Raw genomic sequence first — 15,474 nt, 5'->3', positions numbered from 1 at the left:
GTTCTTACGCTTCTCAACGAGCAACGGTTGCTGCCGTGGGCCCCACCCCCGTCCCAAAGCACTAACCGGTGGCCCAGTTCTCACGCAGCAGCCCCTCCTAGCTGCAGTCAGAGCAGGAGATGTTCACCCCTCCAAGTCCAGACTGCAAATGAATCGCGCGGCGGTGCATCATGTGCACAAACTGCCGTGAATTAAGCCGCCGCTGGCTGATCCCGCCCTGGCTTTACATTCAGCACGGGATGTAAAATGTTCTTTGTCTAAAGGAATTAAATCACTAAACAAAAATAAATCACTGCATTTTTTTTGACTCACACAGGCTCAGTCACTTACTCTCGTCCACTGTGTGTTTGTGCCTCTCTGTTACATAAGCTAAACTAGCTGGCTGGCTAGCTCATCATGTCGAAACTGTACACTCAAAAATACAGAAAGGAGTGGGAATCAAACCCTGAATTCAAAGGCTGGTAAAAGCCGTTTTTTGTAGATAATACACGGGCATACTGTCTGTATTGTAAGGCAGATTTCTACGCCAAACCTAGCGATGTAAAGAAACACAAAACAACTCTCAAAAACACACTCAAAAGGCAAAGCCTTATGATAGTTCCACCCCCAAAAAACTGCCACTTATGCTTAAAACAATTGACTCTGCTAAAAAGGCTGAGGCCATCATGGCATTAGCTATCGCTGAACACTGTTCCATGCTAGCATGTGATCACATTGGAGAAGCATGTAGAGCTGCTTTCTCAGACTCCACTGCTGCTACCCATTTCAAAATGCACAGGACAAAGTGCACAGAAATGATTAATGGTGTTCTAGCACCATACTTTATGAAAAAGTTGGTTACAGATGTGGGTGACCAGCGTTTCAGCCCCCTCCTCAATGAGTCCATGGATATAAGTGTTTCTAAATACCTGGGGGTTGTGATAAGGTACTTTAGTGACACCAAGCAGACAATTGTCTCAACATTTCTGGGGCTTGTTGAATTGGAGGGAGGAGATGCCAGATCTATAGCCCGTGCTGTTGTAGCTTTCCTCGAGAAGTGTGGTCTTAAAAAAGAGAAACTCCTGGGGATAGGGACTGACAATGCCTCTGTTATGACAGGGATTAACAATGGGGTCCATAAAGTCCTGAAGGAAGAGTATGGCCTCAAAGATCTGATTCTTATTCGCTATGTGTGCCACTCTCTGCAGCTTGCTGTAAGTCATGCTTCCAATGACACCATCCCCCGTAGTGTGGAATACTTGGTACGAGAGACTTATAACTGGTTTTCAGTATCTCCAAAGCGCAGGGAGGCCTACAAGGCCATATATGAGACCATCAACTGTGGGGAAAACCTTTACAGATTACCAAGGTCTGTGCCACAGGTTGGCTCTCCATTGAACCTGCGGTATCACACATTTTGGACCAGTGAGAGGAGCTTAGGCTGCATTTTTCGGTTACCAAGTCCAGTGAACACTGCTACATGGCTGAGGTTTTATATTCCATGTATAGTGATCCTCAAAACATTTTGTATCTGACTTTTTTGAAGTCAGTGCTGGGTGAGGTACAGTTGGCCATCAAGGCATTTGAGGGAGAGCAAGTAGATCCTCTTAAGCTACTTGACAGCTTGGTTAGCCTGATCAAGTCTGTGAGCAGCAGGGTGCTGAATCCACTTGCAAATATTGATGTACTCAAAGGGCCAATAGATGGATACATCAGTCCCCAAACCGTACCTTGGTTACCTTTTTGAGTCAAAGGCAGCTAAGCTCCACCTTGTGCCGGAGGATGAAAAAAATGTCAGAAAGCGGTGTGTAGCCTTCACCATCTCTCTCACTAATGAGTTGAGGGTGAGACTGCCGGACAACATCGAAGCATTGCAGTACATGTCAGTTTTTAATGTGGAGGAAACTTTAAAGCACAGTAAGAGCCCTGGAGAAATAGAAAAAATAGCCAAGCTCCTCGGCTACTCCCCTGCAGAGATAGACAAGATTATCCAGCAATGGCGTGCCATCCATCTTAGTAAATGGAATAAGACAAAAAACACACTGGGTTTCTGGAGTGAGATTTGGAAGTTCAGAGATGCAGCTGATATCAACCCGTTTCAAGAACTTGCCATGGCTGCTGTGTCCGTGTTGTCCTTAACACACTCGAATGCTGAAGTTGAGAGAGTATTCAGCCAGATGAGTGTGGTAAAAAGCAAGCTAAGAAATTGGATGTCCTTGCAGACCCTTAACTCCATCCTGTACATTAGATATGGACTGAAACTGTCTGGTGAGGCTTGCTATGAGCACCAGCTGCCTGATAATGTTTTGCAGCTTTTCCGCCAGATCAGCGGCTTACTCATTTAAGTCAGCTCCCTCAGTTGCTGAACGTGCCATAGAGAGCCTTGACCAAAATGACTATGACCCACTCTTTCTGTTAATGTGACTTGTTGTAGGCTCCTAAGTGGACCATAATCTTAAAAACCAAACCAAAAAAAAAAACTTTATATAAAAAACAAATATTAAAAAAAACTAAAAAAAAAAACTAAGTAACTCTGCCAGAGTGTCTCTATCGAGTCACTTTTGCCGGTCCCAAGCCCGGATAAAGGAGGAGGGTTGGAATTGTGACCTTAAAAAAAATAAAGATTTGATAGAAGAAAGTTAATTGATGGTTCTAAACATATTCAGGGTGTTTTTACTCACCTTTTGTCTAATGTTATTCCTCTCTTCTACAGCGTCCATCACAATTACATGCACATGGTCAGTTATGGTCAGTTATGCAAATTAGGTGATGACATCATTAAGCTACTTCTAGCTACTTTTAGTACAGCCAATAGCTACTTTCCTTACTGAGGAGTTGGCAACACTTGAAGGCAGCAATATGTAGGCTACTTCAATAAAAACAGGCAACTTTTCACTTAAACTGGACAGCGATTATTAAAATCATGCAACTTGACAAATGTTTTTAATATTATTTGGTTATTTTAAAATGAAGGTAACATTAATGATGTTTAAGTGTTTTGCATTCTTTTACAAACTGAAGTTCATTTATCCATATGAAATATGCTAATCATGATGGAATCATGCTAGCAATATGTTAGTAACTTGCTAATTATACTAACAACACGCTAGTTACATGCTAATCATGCTAGAAGAAACATGCTAGTAAAATTGCTAATCATGCTAATAAAAAAGCTAAAAACTTACTGACATGTGCTTTATAAAATTGTTAGCTGATGTTAGTCAGCTATTTATAACAATGATGAAACTAGTTTATATGACAGGATGAACACATTTACAACAGAAACTAATGTGAAGCTGATGAGGAATATGAATATAATCAAATGACCATTGGCCATAAAACTGACAATCAGCATGTGACAAATGAAATCCATACTTGGGTCAGAAAGTTTGGGCTGCCAAAATTATTTTTTAGTTTTATATCACAGTGGACATATGGTGATTACAGTAATAAAACACAATGCCCCATCCAGAGGTGTACACAAAACGACTGTAACCTATATACACTAATAAATAAATGTATACATACAAAATGACTGTAAACTACCTACTTGCTATTTATATATATTAACATATAAGTATTATGCAATCATTTAATATTTTTTTTCCTTACATAGAACCTTTTGGGCATAAAAGGTCATTTAAAAGTGAGTAAAGAACCCTAGGGTGTATAGAACTCACCCTTAGATTTTTGTCTTCTAGTCACTTGTCTTCTAGTCACCCCTCCCCCTAAAGCCAATAAGCCATTCTAATAACTATATATTAAATCCTTGCAAGACAATTTTTTTTTAAATGCCTTTATTGATTTGAGGAGTGTTTCAGTATTGAGAAGAGATTAAAGTTGAGAAAATATTTAAGAAAAGTTTAATTTCAGAATAACACTTGTAAAGATCAGATCAGAGCATGTAAATGTAGTACAATCAAAGTAACTGTGTAGCAGGATGACTGCATGTGATCTTACAGGTATTTAGCACAAACATAACCCAGGGAGGTTAAACAGGGTTCATCGTTCCAACCTTTATCTATGGGGTGAAAAAATGAAATATGTCATTCTCATCATTACTGTCATGTTAGAATCAAAATAAAATAGAATGTTTAAGACATGTTTGACAAATCAACCATTTCGTTTTACTGGATGATTTGAAATTATATGATTGCAAATAATTATTGTAAATAAAAACACACTGCATTCTTACTTTCGTAGTTCAACTCCCCACAGTCCTCTTTACCAATATTGTCAGGTTGTCCAGGGGCCCAGTGGGTGTAGTCAAACGGAGTTCCATCAGTCCACAACCACTGTGCTTCCTAAAGAGCAAAGACAGTTATTATAAGAGTGCTCTACTGTACTCAGACTCCATTTAGAATGTCATTTAGTTTAGCTTTAAAGAAGTCAAACCATCTTCATTACAAACTTTGGAGATTTCAGTCATAACAAACAAACTAGACAAAGCAAAACAAAAAATGCCACACAACTTTACTTACTTGTTCACCATCATGAAGACCAAACCAACAACGTGTGGAAGAAGAAGGCAACAGACTCATCAGAAAATCGTGTTCTATTTTACTGTGTACAGATGCGAGATTTGCATCCAGATTTTGGCAGTTCTTCTAAAGACATAGATTTTTTTATTGTCAATACAAAATAGTCTTTTTTATCATAAAGCATTTTTAAACAACATTTTTAGTCATTTTCAAACAAAATCAGGTCTGACTGATTATTTGCTCATAACTAGTTTTCTGTCAATTTTATTTACAAAAAGGAAGTTTTATTTTTAAAAATAATAAAAATCACCTTGTAACTAACAATTTACGTCTGCTGTGATCCAGGTGACCGTCTGAAAGAAGAACCTGTAGCATCGGACTCCAAGATTTGTCCATCCATAGGTGCATTTTTTAACTAAATTAACTATCCAGTAAATAAACATAAGAAATATTATAATAATATTATGATAAATATTAGTTGGTTTAATATATACATTTCCTGCTATCCCTTCTCCATAAAGCTACAAAACATCAAAGGTTTGGCAGAAAAGCTTTTAAAATTAATTTACATTTACATTTACATTTACATTTAATCATTTAGCAGACGCTTTTATCCAAAGCGACTTACAAATGAGAACAGTAGAAACAATCAGATCAACGAGAACAACAACGGTATACAAGTGCTATGACAAGTCTCAGTTAGTGTAGTACAGAACACGTAGCCAGGGGTTTTTTTTTTTTTTTTTTTTTTTTTTTTTTTTTGGAATATGATAGAAAAGAAAAAAGGTAAGTACTAGTATTAGTTGGTTAAGTGCAGGCGAAAAAGATGAGTCTTTAGATGTTTTTTGAAAATGAGTAAAGACTCAGCTGTTCGAATTGAGATCGGGAGGTCATTCCACCAGCGGGGAGCAGTCCAGGAAAAAGTCCGTGAGAGTGATTTTGAACCTCTTTGGGATGGCAACACAAGGCGTCGTTCACGTTGCAGAGCGCAAAACTTCTGGAGGGTGCATAAGATTGAACTAGTGAGTTTAGGTAAGTTGGCGCCGTGCCAGTGGTCGTTTTGTAGGCAAGCATCAGTACGAGATGTTTTAACAATAAATATATTTGTTACCTTCTGCGTTCCCCATGGAGAACACAATGAAAAGAAGCAGAAGGCTTCTCAGCATTGCCATGATGAAACTGAAAAATAAAAGTCAAGCATTTAAAATTAAAAGTATGTATTATATCTCACATTGTGGATTGTCAATGTATTTTAAAGACAAAGATACTTTAAGTCAAAAGGTTATTCAGTAGGTCTCTGTGCCAAAACTTACCTTGGTTTTCAGATTGTTGCCTTCAGAATTTTCAGAGAAAGATTTTGTGAAGTTCCATAAAGAGCATGTAAGATTCTAGAACATCCTGTGCTCTTTTTCTGTACCTCCTAAAAGATTTGACCATTGCATCATGGTCATAAGACATGTTGTTTTTGCTTAGCATCTATCTATCATTTTTCCTTTACTAATGCTGATCTGCAAGTTTCACTTCCTATATTATCCATATACACTACCGGTCAAAAGTTTGGGATCAGTAAGACTTGTAATGATGTTTTTTAAAGAAGTCTCTTATGCTAATCAAGGCTGCATTTATTTGATCAAAAAATACGGAAAAACAAACAAACAAACAAAAAAACATTAATCTTGCAAAACGTTATTACAATATAAAATAATGGTTTCTATTTTAATATCCTTTAAAATATAATTAATTTCTGTGATGCAAAGCTGAATTATTCCAGTATAAAGTGTCACATGATCCTTGCTGAATATAAGTTTTAATTTCTTTCAAAAAAAGAAAGAATAAAAATTGACTGACCCAAATTTTTGAACTGTAGTGTTTATTGTTAGAAAATATTTCTATTTTAAATAAATGCTCTTCTTTTTAACTTTTTATTTATTAAAGAATCCTGAAAAAAAGTATCACAGGTTCCAAAGAAAATATTAAGCATCACAACAGCTTCCAGCACTGATAATAAATCAGCATATTATAATGATTTCTGAAGGGATCATCTGACACTGAAGACTGGAGTAACTCATACTGATGCTGAAAATTCAGATTTGATAATAGGTTATATTTTTGTGTATATTAAAATAGAAAAACTTTATTTTACATCATAATAATATTTTACAATATTATGTTTTTTTCCTGTATTTTTGATCAAATAAATGCAACCTTGATTAGCATAAGCAACTCCTATAAAAAACATAAAAAATCGTTCTGATCCCAAACTTTGGAACGGTAGTGTAGATTGTACTTCTAGAGTCTAGACAATAAACCTGTGTGCAATGATTGAACTGCACTCCTTGTGTCTGTCTCATTCTTGGCTCACAGGTATACCTGTCTCTTTTCTGTGCTACATCACTCAACCAGAACAGATCTTCTTGAAGTACTTGATCTCCAAATTCTTAATTCTAACAGCCCTGCTTTTATAATTTACTTGAAGTCAAGTGTGTTTAAGTCACGAGGATGATACCAGATATGATTGTTTGATCTCTGACTTGTGTACATATTAAATAAAATGTAAATATGGGAACTTTGGGTAAGATGAGCCTGTCTAGAAATACAATATTAGGTTAACTAAATATTTACAGCAAGTAGATTTTAATAACAAGGAGGAAAAAAAATGAATTATTGCAAATTATAAATTATAGTCCTTTTTTTATATAAACTCTTTTAAGAAATATCAAGCGATTTTCTTTTCTAATGGTTTCATGTAGGAAGAAAGAACGACAAAGTGTCGTGAACATGGCTACAACACACTACTAACCACTAATGCTACTCAATCAGGCCTTTTTGCACATGCCTTGGGCAGCAATTATTTACATTTACATTTAGATTTATTCATTTAGCAGATGCTTTTATACAAACCGACTTACAATTCATGGTGAACAGTGAGTTTGCTCTGCCTGCTACAGTATTTTCTCCTCTTTGCTTTCATCTTCACTGTCTCTGGCCCCTGTTAATGGCTACAGTTGGTTTATTTGCCCAGTTAAATAATAAGTTTTGTGTTATAGTTCTAGAAGTTCCCTAACCATTAGTTAGAAGTGTATGCAGGGATCTCCTCTCAATTTACAATGTTGTCTACATTGCTTAGCCACAAATGTAAAAATTCATACCGTTTGTGTAATTCAAACTGGCTTACCGTTTGAACTGGTATATTGCCCAGCACTGCTGACGCAGTTTTGTTAGGCCTGATTGCTAAGAGCAATGAAATGATCAAATACCAGCAAGAATGCAGGGTGAGGACTTGGTTTTAATCATTGGCTGTTCATTAGATTCAATTGCACTCAATTGTTCAAGGGGCAGGTTTTAAGCAGACTAAAATATAAGAGATAGAGAAGTCTGGCATATGTCTCCAGGGGTGAAATCTGTCACCTTACTCGGAAGATCGAGTTTAGATTGAACATTACAAAAAAAGAAAAAAAGAGAAAAAGAAGTAATAAAAACAAACATATTAATATTCAATAAGATCCATGAAATACAAAATATACCATGGGAATTTACATTCATGCAAACTGTCGTTACTCTGCAGTAAAACAGAGAACAAAAAAATAAATAAATAAATAACAAAAATTATTGAAAAACACTCAAGGTGAAGAAACACCTCCATTATAAATGCAAATAAAACCTGCTCAGTTGAAATGAAATAATTTCAGATTATCTCAGATTATAATATTATTTTCAAAGACTATGCCACTAAATTCATATGCTCCTGACTTATCTGGAAAAGAGGGATCAGCATGACAATCTGAATGAAAAGTCATGTCAGCTCAGGGACATTGTGATGTCTTTTGTGATACTTAAAACACTCCACCAGTATATAAAGCCAATAGACACCTAAATAGATGCTTTTACATCTGCAGGAAAAAGTTGCACTTATATTTTATATATATTACTTACTAAATTACTAAATATTAATCTTAATTATATACAATTATTATTTTTTATTTTGCTATTTTTGGAGGTTTGCCTTAAAGCCATTTAATTTTTATCCAGCCAATGGTCCGTGGGCATGACATCTAAGTCTGAGACTACCAGAGATCTAAAATAACAAAATTAACTCAAAGAGTGGTGTAGAGAAACAAATAAATTCTGTTTGTGCAGACACACACACACACACACACACACACACACACACACACACACACACACACACACACACACACACACATTAACAAGCCAGACACAGGTGATATCACTGAACTAATCCACCTTTTTCCTACACCCCAGGATGCTTTATGCAAATTAGGAGAATAACTGTACACAGCGACACATTCACTCTATGAACTCAATAAGAATCAAAAACTGGGTTGATAAGGTGACATTATTCCAGTGTAGTAACTGATAACATGTAATCTGGATTACATAATCAGATTCTAAAAATTAAGCTGTAATTAGATTAGACTAAATTACATTTTATAATATAGCCGCAAGCACCGATCATCTGGGTCCAAGCATGGCCCATTGGGCAATTGATGTTGAAAAAACATCAAATGATGTTGATTTGATGTAAATTGAACTTCAAACATATTGGCCCACATATACAGTACATTAAACCAATTTCAGTGTGGGATTAACTTCCTATTTTGACCCAATTACCACCCAGACAGCAACCAGTGTCTGGCTCACATCTGTCCCGCATGGATTTCACATGGGCCAGATGTGGACCGGATCTGGGCCAACACTATGTTGCTGTCTGGAAGAAATTGCTGTCCAAACTGAATTTAAAATGATGTTCCTGCATTGTCATCAATGACTTATATTTTAAAGATTTGTTTTTGACATTATTTAAATAGGACAGTGTAACAACAGGAAGTGAGAGAGGGGGCGAGATCAGGAAAAGGCCCACAAGCTGGGATTCAGACTCAGGACGCCCATAACTCAGTGGTGTTTTATGTAGGCACGCTGCCCACAAGGCCACTGGCACCGACATCACTGACTAAATATTTGACGTCAAACTGAAATCAATCAAGGTGCCCGCTGGGAAACACCTCATGTAAAGGATACAGTTATCTTATAATGGCCATGTCTCTTTTCAAATGTAATAGGAGTAGACCTATTTAAGTTTTTTTTTCTATGGAAGTATTATTTTATGTACCATTTTCACGACAGACAAATAATATTGCCTCTTCATTTTAAATTGGACTGCAATGTATGCATAGTTAATCCATTGAAACATTTACACAGATTTTAACGACGATCTAAAATCATTTGTAGTCTTGTGCCTCCCTCTGATAGACAACATAAGTATTACGGCCTTCCTTCATCTCTCATTTCCATTGGTAAAAATCAGAAAGTCATGAAGGCTGGCGTGAGTACACTCAGTGTGGCCAACTTAGCACCTTTGTCGCTATATTTAGCGAGTATTCAGACACCCTCTAGCGACACATTTTCAAAAAAAGTGACTAGTGAGAAAATCTACAACTTTTTTCTGTTGTCAATGGAGACTTTTGGAGACTCTCTGACATGAAACTACATATCGTTCTTACGCTTCTCAACGAGCAACGGTTGCTGCTGTGGGCCCCACCTCGAGGGCCCGTCCCAAAGCACTAACCGGTGGCCCAGTTTTCACGCAGCAGCCCCTCCCAGCTGCAGTCAGAGCAGGAGATGTTCACCCCTCCACGTCCAGACTGCAAATGAATCACGCGGCGGCGCATCATGTGCACGAACTGCCACGAATTAAGCAGCCACTGGCTGATCCCGCCCTGGCTTTACATCCAGCACGGGACGTAAAATGTAAAATGTTCTTTGTCTAAAAGAATTAAATCACTAAAACAAAAATAAAATCACTTGCATTCATTTTTTGACTCACACAGGCTCAGTCACTTACTCTCGCTAGCTCATCATGTCGAAACTGTACACTCAAAAATACAGAAAGGAGTGGGAATCAAACCCTGAATTCAAAGGCTGGTTAAAAGCCGTTTATTGGAGATAATACACGGGCATACTGTCTGTATTGTAAGGCAGATTTCTACCCCAAACTTGGCGATGTAAAGAAACACAAAACAACTTAAAAACACATTCAAAAGGCAAAGCCTTATGATAGTTCCACCCCCAAAAAACTGCCACTTATGCTTAAAACAATTGACTCTGCTACAAAAGGCTGAGGACCATCATGGGCATTAGCTTCGTCTGAAACACTGTTCAGCTAGCACTGTGATCACATTGGAGAAGCATGAGAGCTGCTGTTCAGCACCCTGCTGATACCCCATTTCAAAAATGCACAGGACAAAGTGCACCGAAATGATTAATGGTGTTCTAGCACTTCATACTTTATGAAAAAGTTGGTTACAGCTGTAGGGGGTTGACCAGCGTGTTTCAGCCCCTCCTCGATGAGTCCAAGGATATAAGTGTTTCTAAATACCTGGGGGTGTGATAAGGGATTTAGTGACAACAAGCAGACCAATTGTCTCAACATTCTGTGGCTTGGTTGAATTGAGAGGGGGAGATGGCCGATCATAGCCGTGCTTGTTGAGCTAGCTTCCTCGAGGACGTGTGGTTTAAAAAAGAGAAACTCTGGGATAGGGACTGACAAATTGCCCTGTTATGGACAGGGATTAACAATGCCTGAGGCCGCTATGTAGGACCATCAACTGTGGGAAAACCTTTGCGATTACTGAGGTCTGTGCCACAGGTTGGCTCTCCCATTGAATCTGCGGTTTCACACATTTTGGACCAGTGAGGAGGGAGCTTAGGCTCTGCATTTTTAGGTTGCGCATCAAAGGCAGCTGAGCTCCACCTTGTGCTGGAGGATGAAAAAAATGTCAGAAAGCGGTGTGTAGCCTTCACCATCTCTCTCACTAATGAGTTGAGGGTGAGACTACCGGACAACATCGAAGCATTGCAGTACATGTCAGTTTTTAATGTGGAGGAAACTTTAAAGCACAGTAAGAGCCCTGGAGAAATAGAAAAAATAGCCAAGCTCCTCGGCTACTCCCCTGCAGAGATAGACAAGATTATCCAGCAATGGCGTGCCATCCATCTTAGTAAATGGAATGAGACAAAAAACACACTGGGTTTCTGGAGTGAGATTTGGAAGTTCAGAGATGCAGCTGATATCAATCCGTTTCAAGAACTTGCCATGGCTGCTGTGTCCGTGTTGTCCTTAACACACTCGAATGCTGAAGTTGAGAGAGTATTCAGCCAGATGAGTGTGGTAAAAAGCAAGCTAAGAAATCGGATGTCCTTGCAGACCCTTAAATCCATCCTGTACATTAGATATGGACTGAAACTGTCTGGTGAGGCTTGCTATGAGCACCAGCAGCCTGTCTGTATGTGGAGGGGGGTCTGAAAAAAAACACAATCAACCTGAATTAGGGCCAGACTAGTTACCATTTTCTCAGATTATCTATATTATCTCCTATTTTCTGTCTATTATCTGTTTTTGGTCCATCTAGATTGTTAATATTTTTTTTTAAATGTTATGGTTAAAAATGTTAATGTTTTACTGTGACTTGTTCTAGGCTTCTAAGTGGACCATAAGGTTAAAAACCAAACTTAAGAAGAAAAACAAAAAAAGATTCTATACAAAAAAAATTGATGGTTAAAAATGTTAGTTTAATGTGACTTGTTGTAGGCTCCTAAGTGGACCATAAGGTTAAAAACCAAAAATAAAAAAAAATAAAAAAAAAAAAAACTATAAAAAAAAAAGTAATAAACAAGTAAGTAACTCCGCCAGAGTGTCTCTTTTGAGTCACTTTTGCAGGTCCCAAGCCCGGATAAAGGAGGAGGTTGGAATTGTGACCTTAAAAAAAATAAAGAATTGATAGAAGAAAGTTAATTTGTGGTTCTAAACATATTCAGGATGTTTTTACTCACCTTTTGTCTCTCCAGTGACGTTATTCCTCTCTCCTACAGCATCCATCACAATTACATGCACATGGTCAGTTATGGTCAGTTATGCAAATTAGGTGATGACGACATTTAGCTACTTCTAGCTACTTTTAGGACAGCCAATAGCTACTTTCCTTACTGAGGAGTTGGCAACACTGAGTACGTACACTTGAAGGCAGCAATATGTAGGCTACTGCAATAAAAACAGGCAACTTTTCATTTTAACTGGACGCGATTATTAAAATCATGCACGTGACAAATGTTTTTTTAAATATATATTTGGTAATCGTTTAAAATGAAGGTACCTTAATGATGTTTAAGTGTTTGCATTCTTTTACAAACTGAAGTGCAGTCATCCATATGAAATATGCTAATCATGATGGATCATGCTAGCAATATGTTAGTAACTTGCTATGATACTAACAACACGCGAGTTACATGCTAATCATGCAGAAACATGCTAGTAATTGCTTAATCATGCTAAAAAAGCTAAAAACTTACTGACATGTGCTTTATAAAATTTGTTTTAGCTGGATGTTATCATCGATTATACCAATGTGAACATTTTATATGACAGGATAACACTTTACAACATAAACTAACTGCGCAAACTACAAAGGAATAACATACATCAAATGACCATTGGCCATAAACTTGAAAATTGGCAAGTAACACATGAAATTCATACGTCCGTCGGAAAGTTTAGGGGCTGCCAAAAATTTATTTTGTTCATTTTTTATGTCACAGTGGTACTGATTTATGGTGGTTACAGTAATAAAATGCAATGCCCATGCAGAGGTGTACACAAAACGACTGTAACCTATATACACTAATAAATAAATGTATACATACGTAGATGTGTAACCTACTAGCTATTTACATATTTATATTTACATATATAAACATAAGTATTATTCAATCATTTAATATTTTTTCCTTACATAGAACCTTTTTGGCATAAAAGGTCCTTTAAAAGTGAGTAAAGAACCCCTGGGTGTATAGAATCCACTGTACTTTTGTGTAAAGATTATACTTTGTCTTCTAGTCACTGGGGTACCAGCATCGTTTTAATGATGACATCACGTAAAGCCTATAAAGCCATTCTAATAACTATATATTATAAATCCATTGTAATTTCTATATATTTCTTCTCCTTTTATTGATTTGAGGAGTGTTTCAGTATTTGCACGAAGAGTATTAAAAGTTGAGAAAATATTTAAGAAAAAAGTTTAATTTCAAGAATAACACTGTATGTATCAGATCAGAAGCATGTAAATGTAGTATAATCAAAATGTAACTGTGTGAGCAGGAATGAACGGCATGTGAATCTTACAGGTATTTAGCACAGAAGCATAGCAGGGAGGTTAAACAGGGTTCATCGTTCCAACCTTTATCTACGGTGTGAAAAAAAATGAAATATGTCATTCTCATCATTACTGTCGTATTATTAGAATCAAAAATAAAATAGAATGTTAATGACATGTTTGACAAATCACAGTTCATTTTACTGGATTATTTGAAATTAGTGCTTGCAAATAATTAGTGTAAATAAAACACACTGCATTCTGACTTCGTATTCAACTCCACAGTTTCCTCTTACCAATATTGTCAGGTTGTGCCAGGGCCCAGTGGGTGTAGTAAACGGAGTTCCATCAGTCCAGCAACACACTTGTGCTTCAAAAGCACTAGAAGTTTTTAACAAGAGTGCGCTCTACTGTACTCAGTCCTCCCTTTAGAATGTCATTTAGTTGTAGCTTTTAAAGAAGTCAAACCATCTTCATACAAACTTTGGAGATTTCAGTCATGACAAACAACTAACAAGCAAAACAAAAAAGCACACAATTTGCCCAACTTACTTGTTCCCATCATGAGCACCAACCACAACGTGTGGAAGAAGAAGGCAACAGACTCATCGGAGAAAATCGTGTTCTATGAGAAAATCGTGTTCTAATTTGCATCCAGACTTTGGCAGTTCTTCTAAAGACATAGATTTTTTATTGTCAATACAAAATAGTCTTTTTTATCATAAAGCATTTTTAAACAACATTTTTAGTCATTTTCAAACAAAATCAGGTCTGACTGATTATTTGCTCATAATTAGTTTTCTGTCAATTTTATTTACAAAAATGAAGTTTTATTTTTAAAAATAATAAAAATCACCTTGTAACCAACAATTTACCTCTGCTGTGATCCAGGTGACCGTCTGAAAGAAGAACCTGTAGCATCGGACTCCAAGGATTTGTCCATCCATAGGGGCATTTTTTAACTAAATTAACTATCCAGTAAATCAACATAAGAAATATTATAATAATATTATGATAAATATTAGTTGGTTGAATATATACATTTCCTGCTATCCTTCTCCATAAAGCTACAAAACATCAAAGGTTTGGCAGAAAAGCTTTTAAAATTAATTTACGAGGTGTTTTAACAAATAAATATATTTGTTACCTTCTGCGTTCCCCATAGAGAACACAATGAAAAGAAGCAGAAGGCTTCTCAGCATTGCCATGATGAAACTGAAAATAAAAGTCAAGCATTTAAAATTAAAAGTATGTATTATACTGCACATTGTGGATTGTCAGTGTATTTTAAAGACAAAGATACTTTAAGTCAAAACGTTATTCAGTAGGTCTCTGTGCCAAAACTTACCTTGGTTTTCAGATTTGTTGCCTTCAGAATCTCAGAGAAAGATTTTGTGAAGTTCCATAAAGAGCCTGTAAGATTCTAGAACATCCTGTGCTCTTTTCTGTACCTCCTAAAAGATTTGACCATTGCATCATGGTCATAAGACATGTTGTTTTGCATAGCATCTATCTATCATTTTTCCTCTACTAATGCTGATCTGAAAGTTTCACTTCCTATATTATCCATATACACTACCGGTCAAAAGTTTGGGATCAGTAAGACTTGTAATGATTTTAAAGAAGTCTCTTATGCTAATCAAGGCTGCATTTATTTGATCAAAAAATACGAAAAACAAACAAACAAACAAAAAACATTAATCTTGCAAAACGTTATTACAATATAAAATAATGGTTTCTATTTTAATATCCTTTAAAATATAATTAATTTCTGTGATGCAAAGCTGAATTATTCCAGTATAAAGTGTCACATGATCCTTGCTGAATATAAGTTTTAATTTCTT

At 36.6% G+C, this 15,474-nt stretch overlaps 1 protein-coding gene across 2 annotated transcripts; it reads right to left on the bottom strand.

The window, feature by feature from the left end:
• Window positions 1-3,819: 3,819 nt before the first annotated feature.
• On the bottom strand, window positions 3,820-15,119 carry LOC109072852 (galactose-specific lectin nattectin-like). Of its 2 annotated transcripts, none has more exons than XM_042731485.1 (6): window positions 14,979-15,119; window positions 14,778-14,845; window positions 14,506-14,601; window positions 4,461-4,586; window positions 4,175-4,283; window positions 3,820-4,000 (listed from the first exon to the last, which is right to left on the bottom strand). In XM_042731485.1, exons 3-6 carry the CDS (start codon window positions 14,575-14,577, stop codon window positions 3,936-3,938), a joined length of 372 nt encoding a protein of 123 aa, XP_042587419.1. In that variant the 5' UTR covers window positions 14,578-14,601; window positions 14,778-14,845; window positions 14,979-15,119; the 3' UTR covers window positions 3,820-3,935. The 2 variants fall into 2 exon arrangements, with proteins under 2 accessions (XP_042587419.1, XP_042587418.1); XM_042731484.1 differs by lacking the exons at window positions 14,506-14,601; window positions 14,778-14,845; window positions 14,979-15,119 and adding exons at window positions 4,790-4,884; window positions 5,572-5,639; window positions 5,774-5,841.
• Between the last annotated feature and the right edge of the window lie 355 nt (window positions 15,120-15,474).

Source organism: Cyprinus carpio, chromosome B9, assembly GCF_018340385.1.
Source record: "Cyprinus carpio isolate SPL01 chromosome B9, ASM1834038v1, whole genome shotgun sequence".
Classification (NCBI taxonomy): Eukaryota; Metazoa; Chordata; class Actinopteri; order Cypriniformes; family Cyprinidae; genus Cyprinus; species Cyprinus carpio.
Note: the sequence above shows the minus strand (reverse complement) of the source record. Positions and strands in the feature narration are given on the sequence as shown.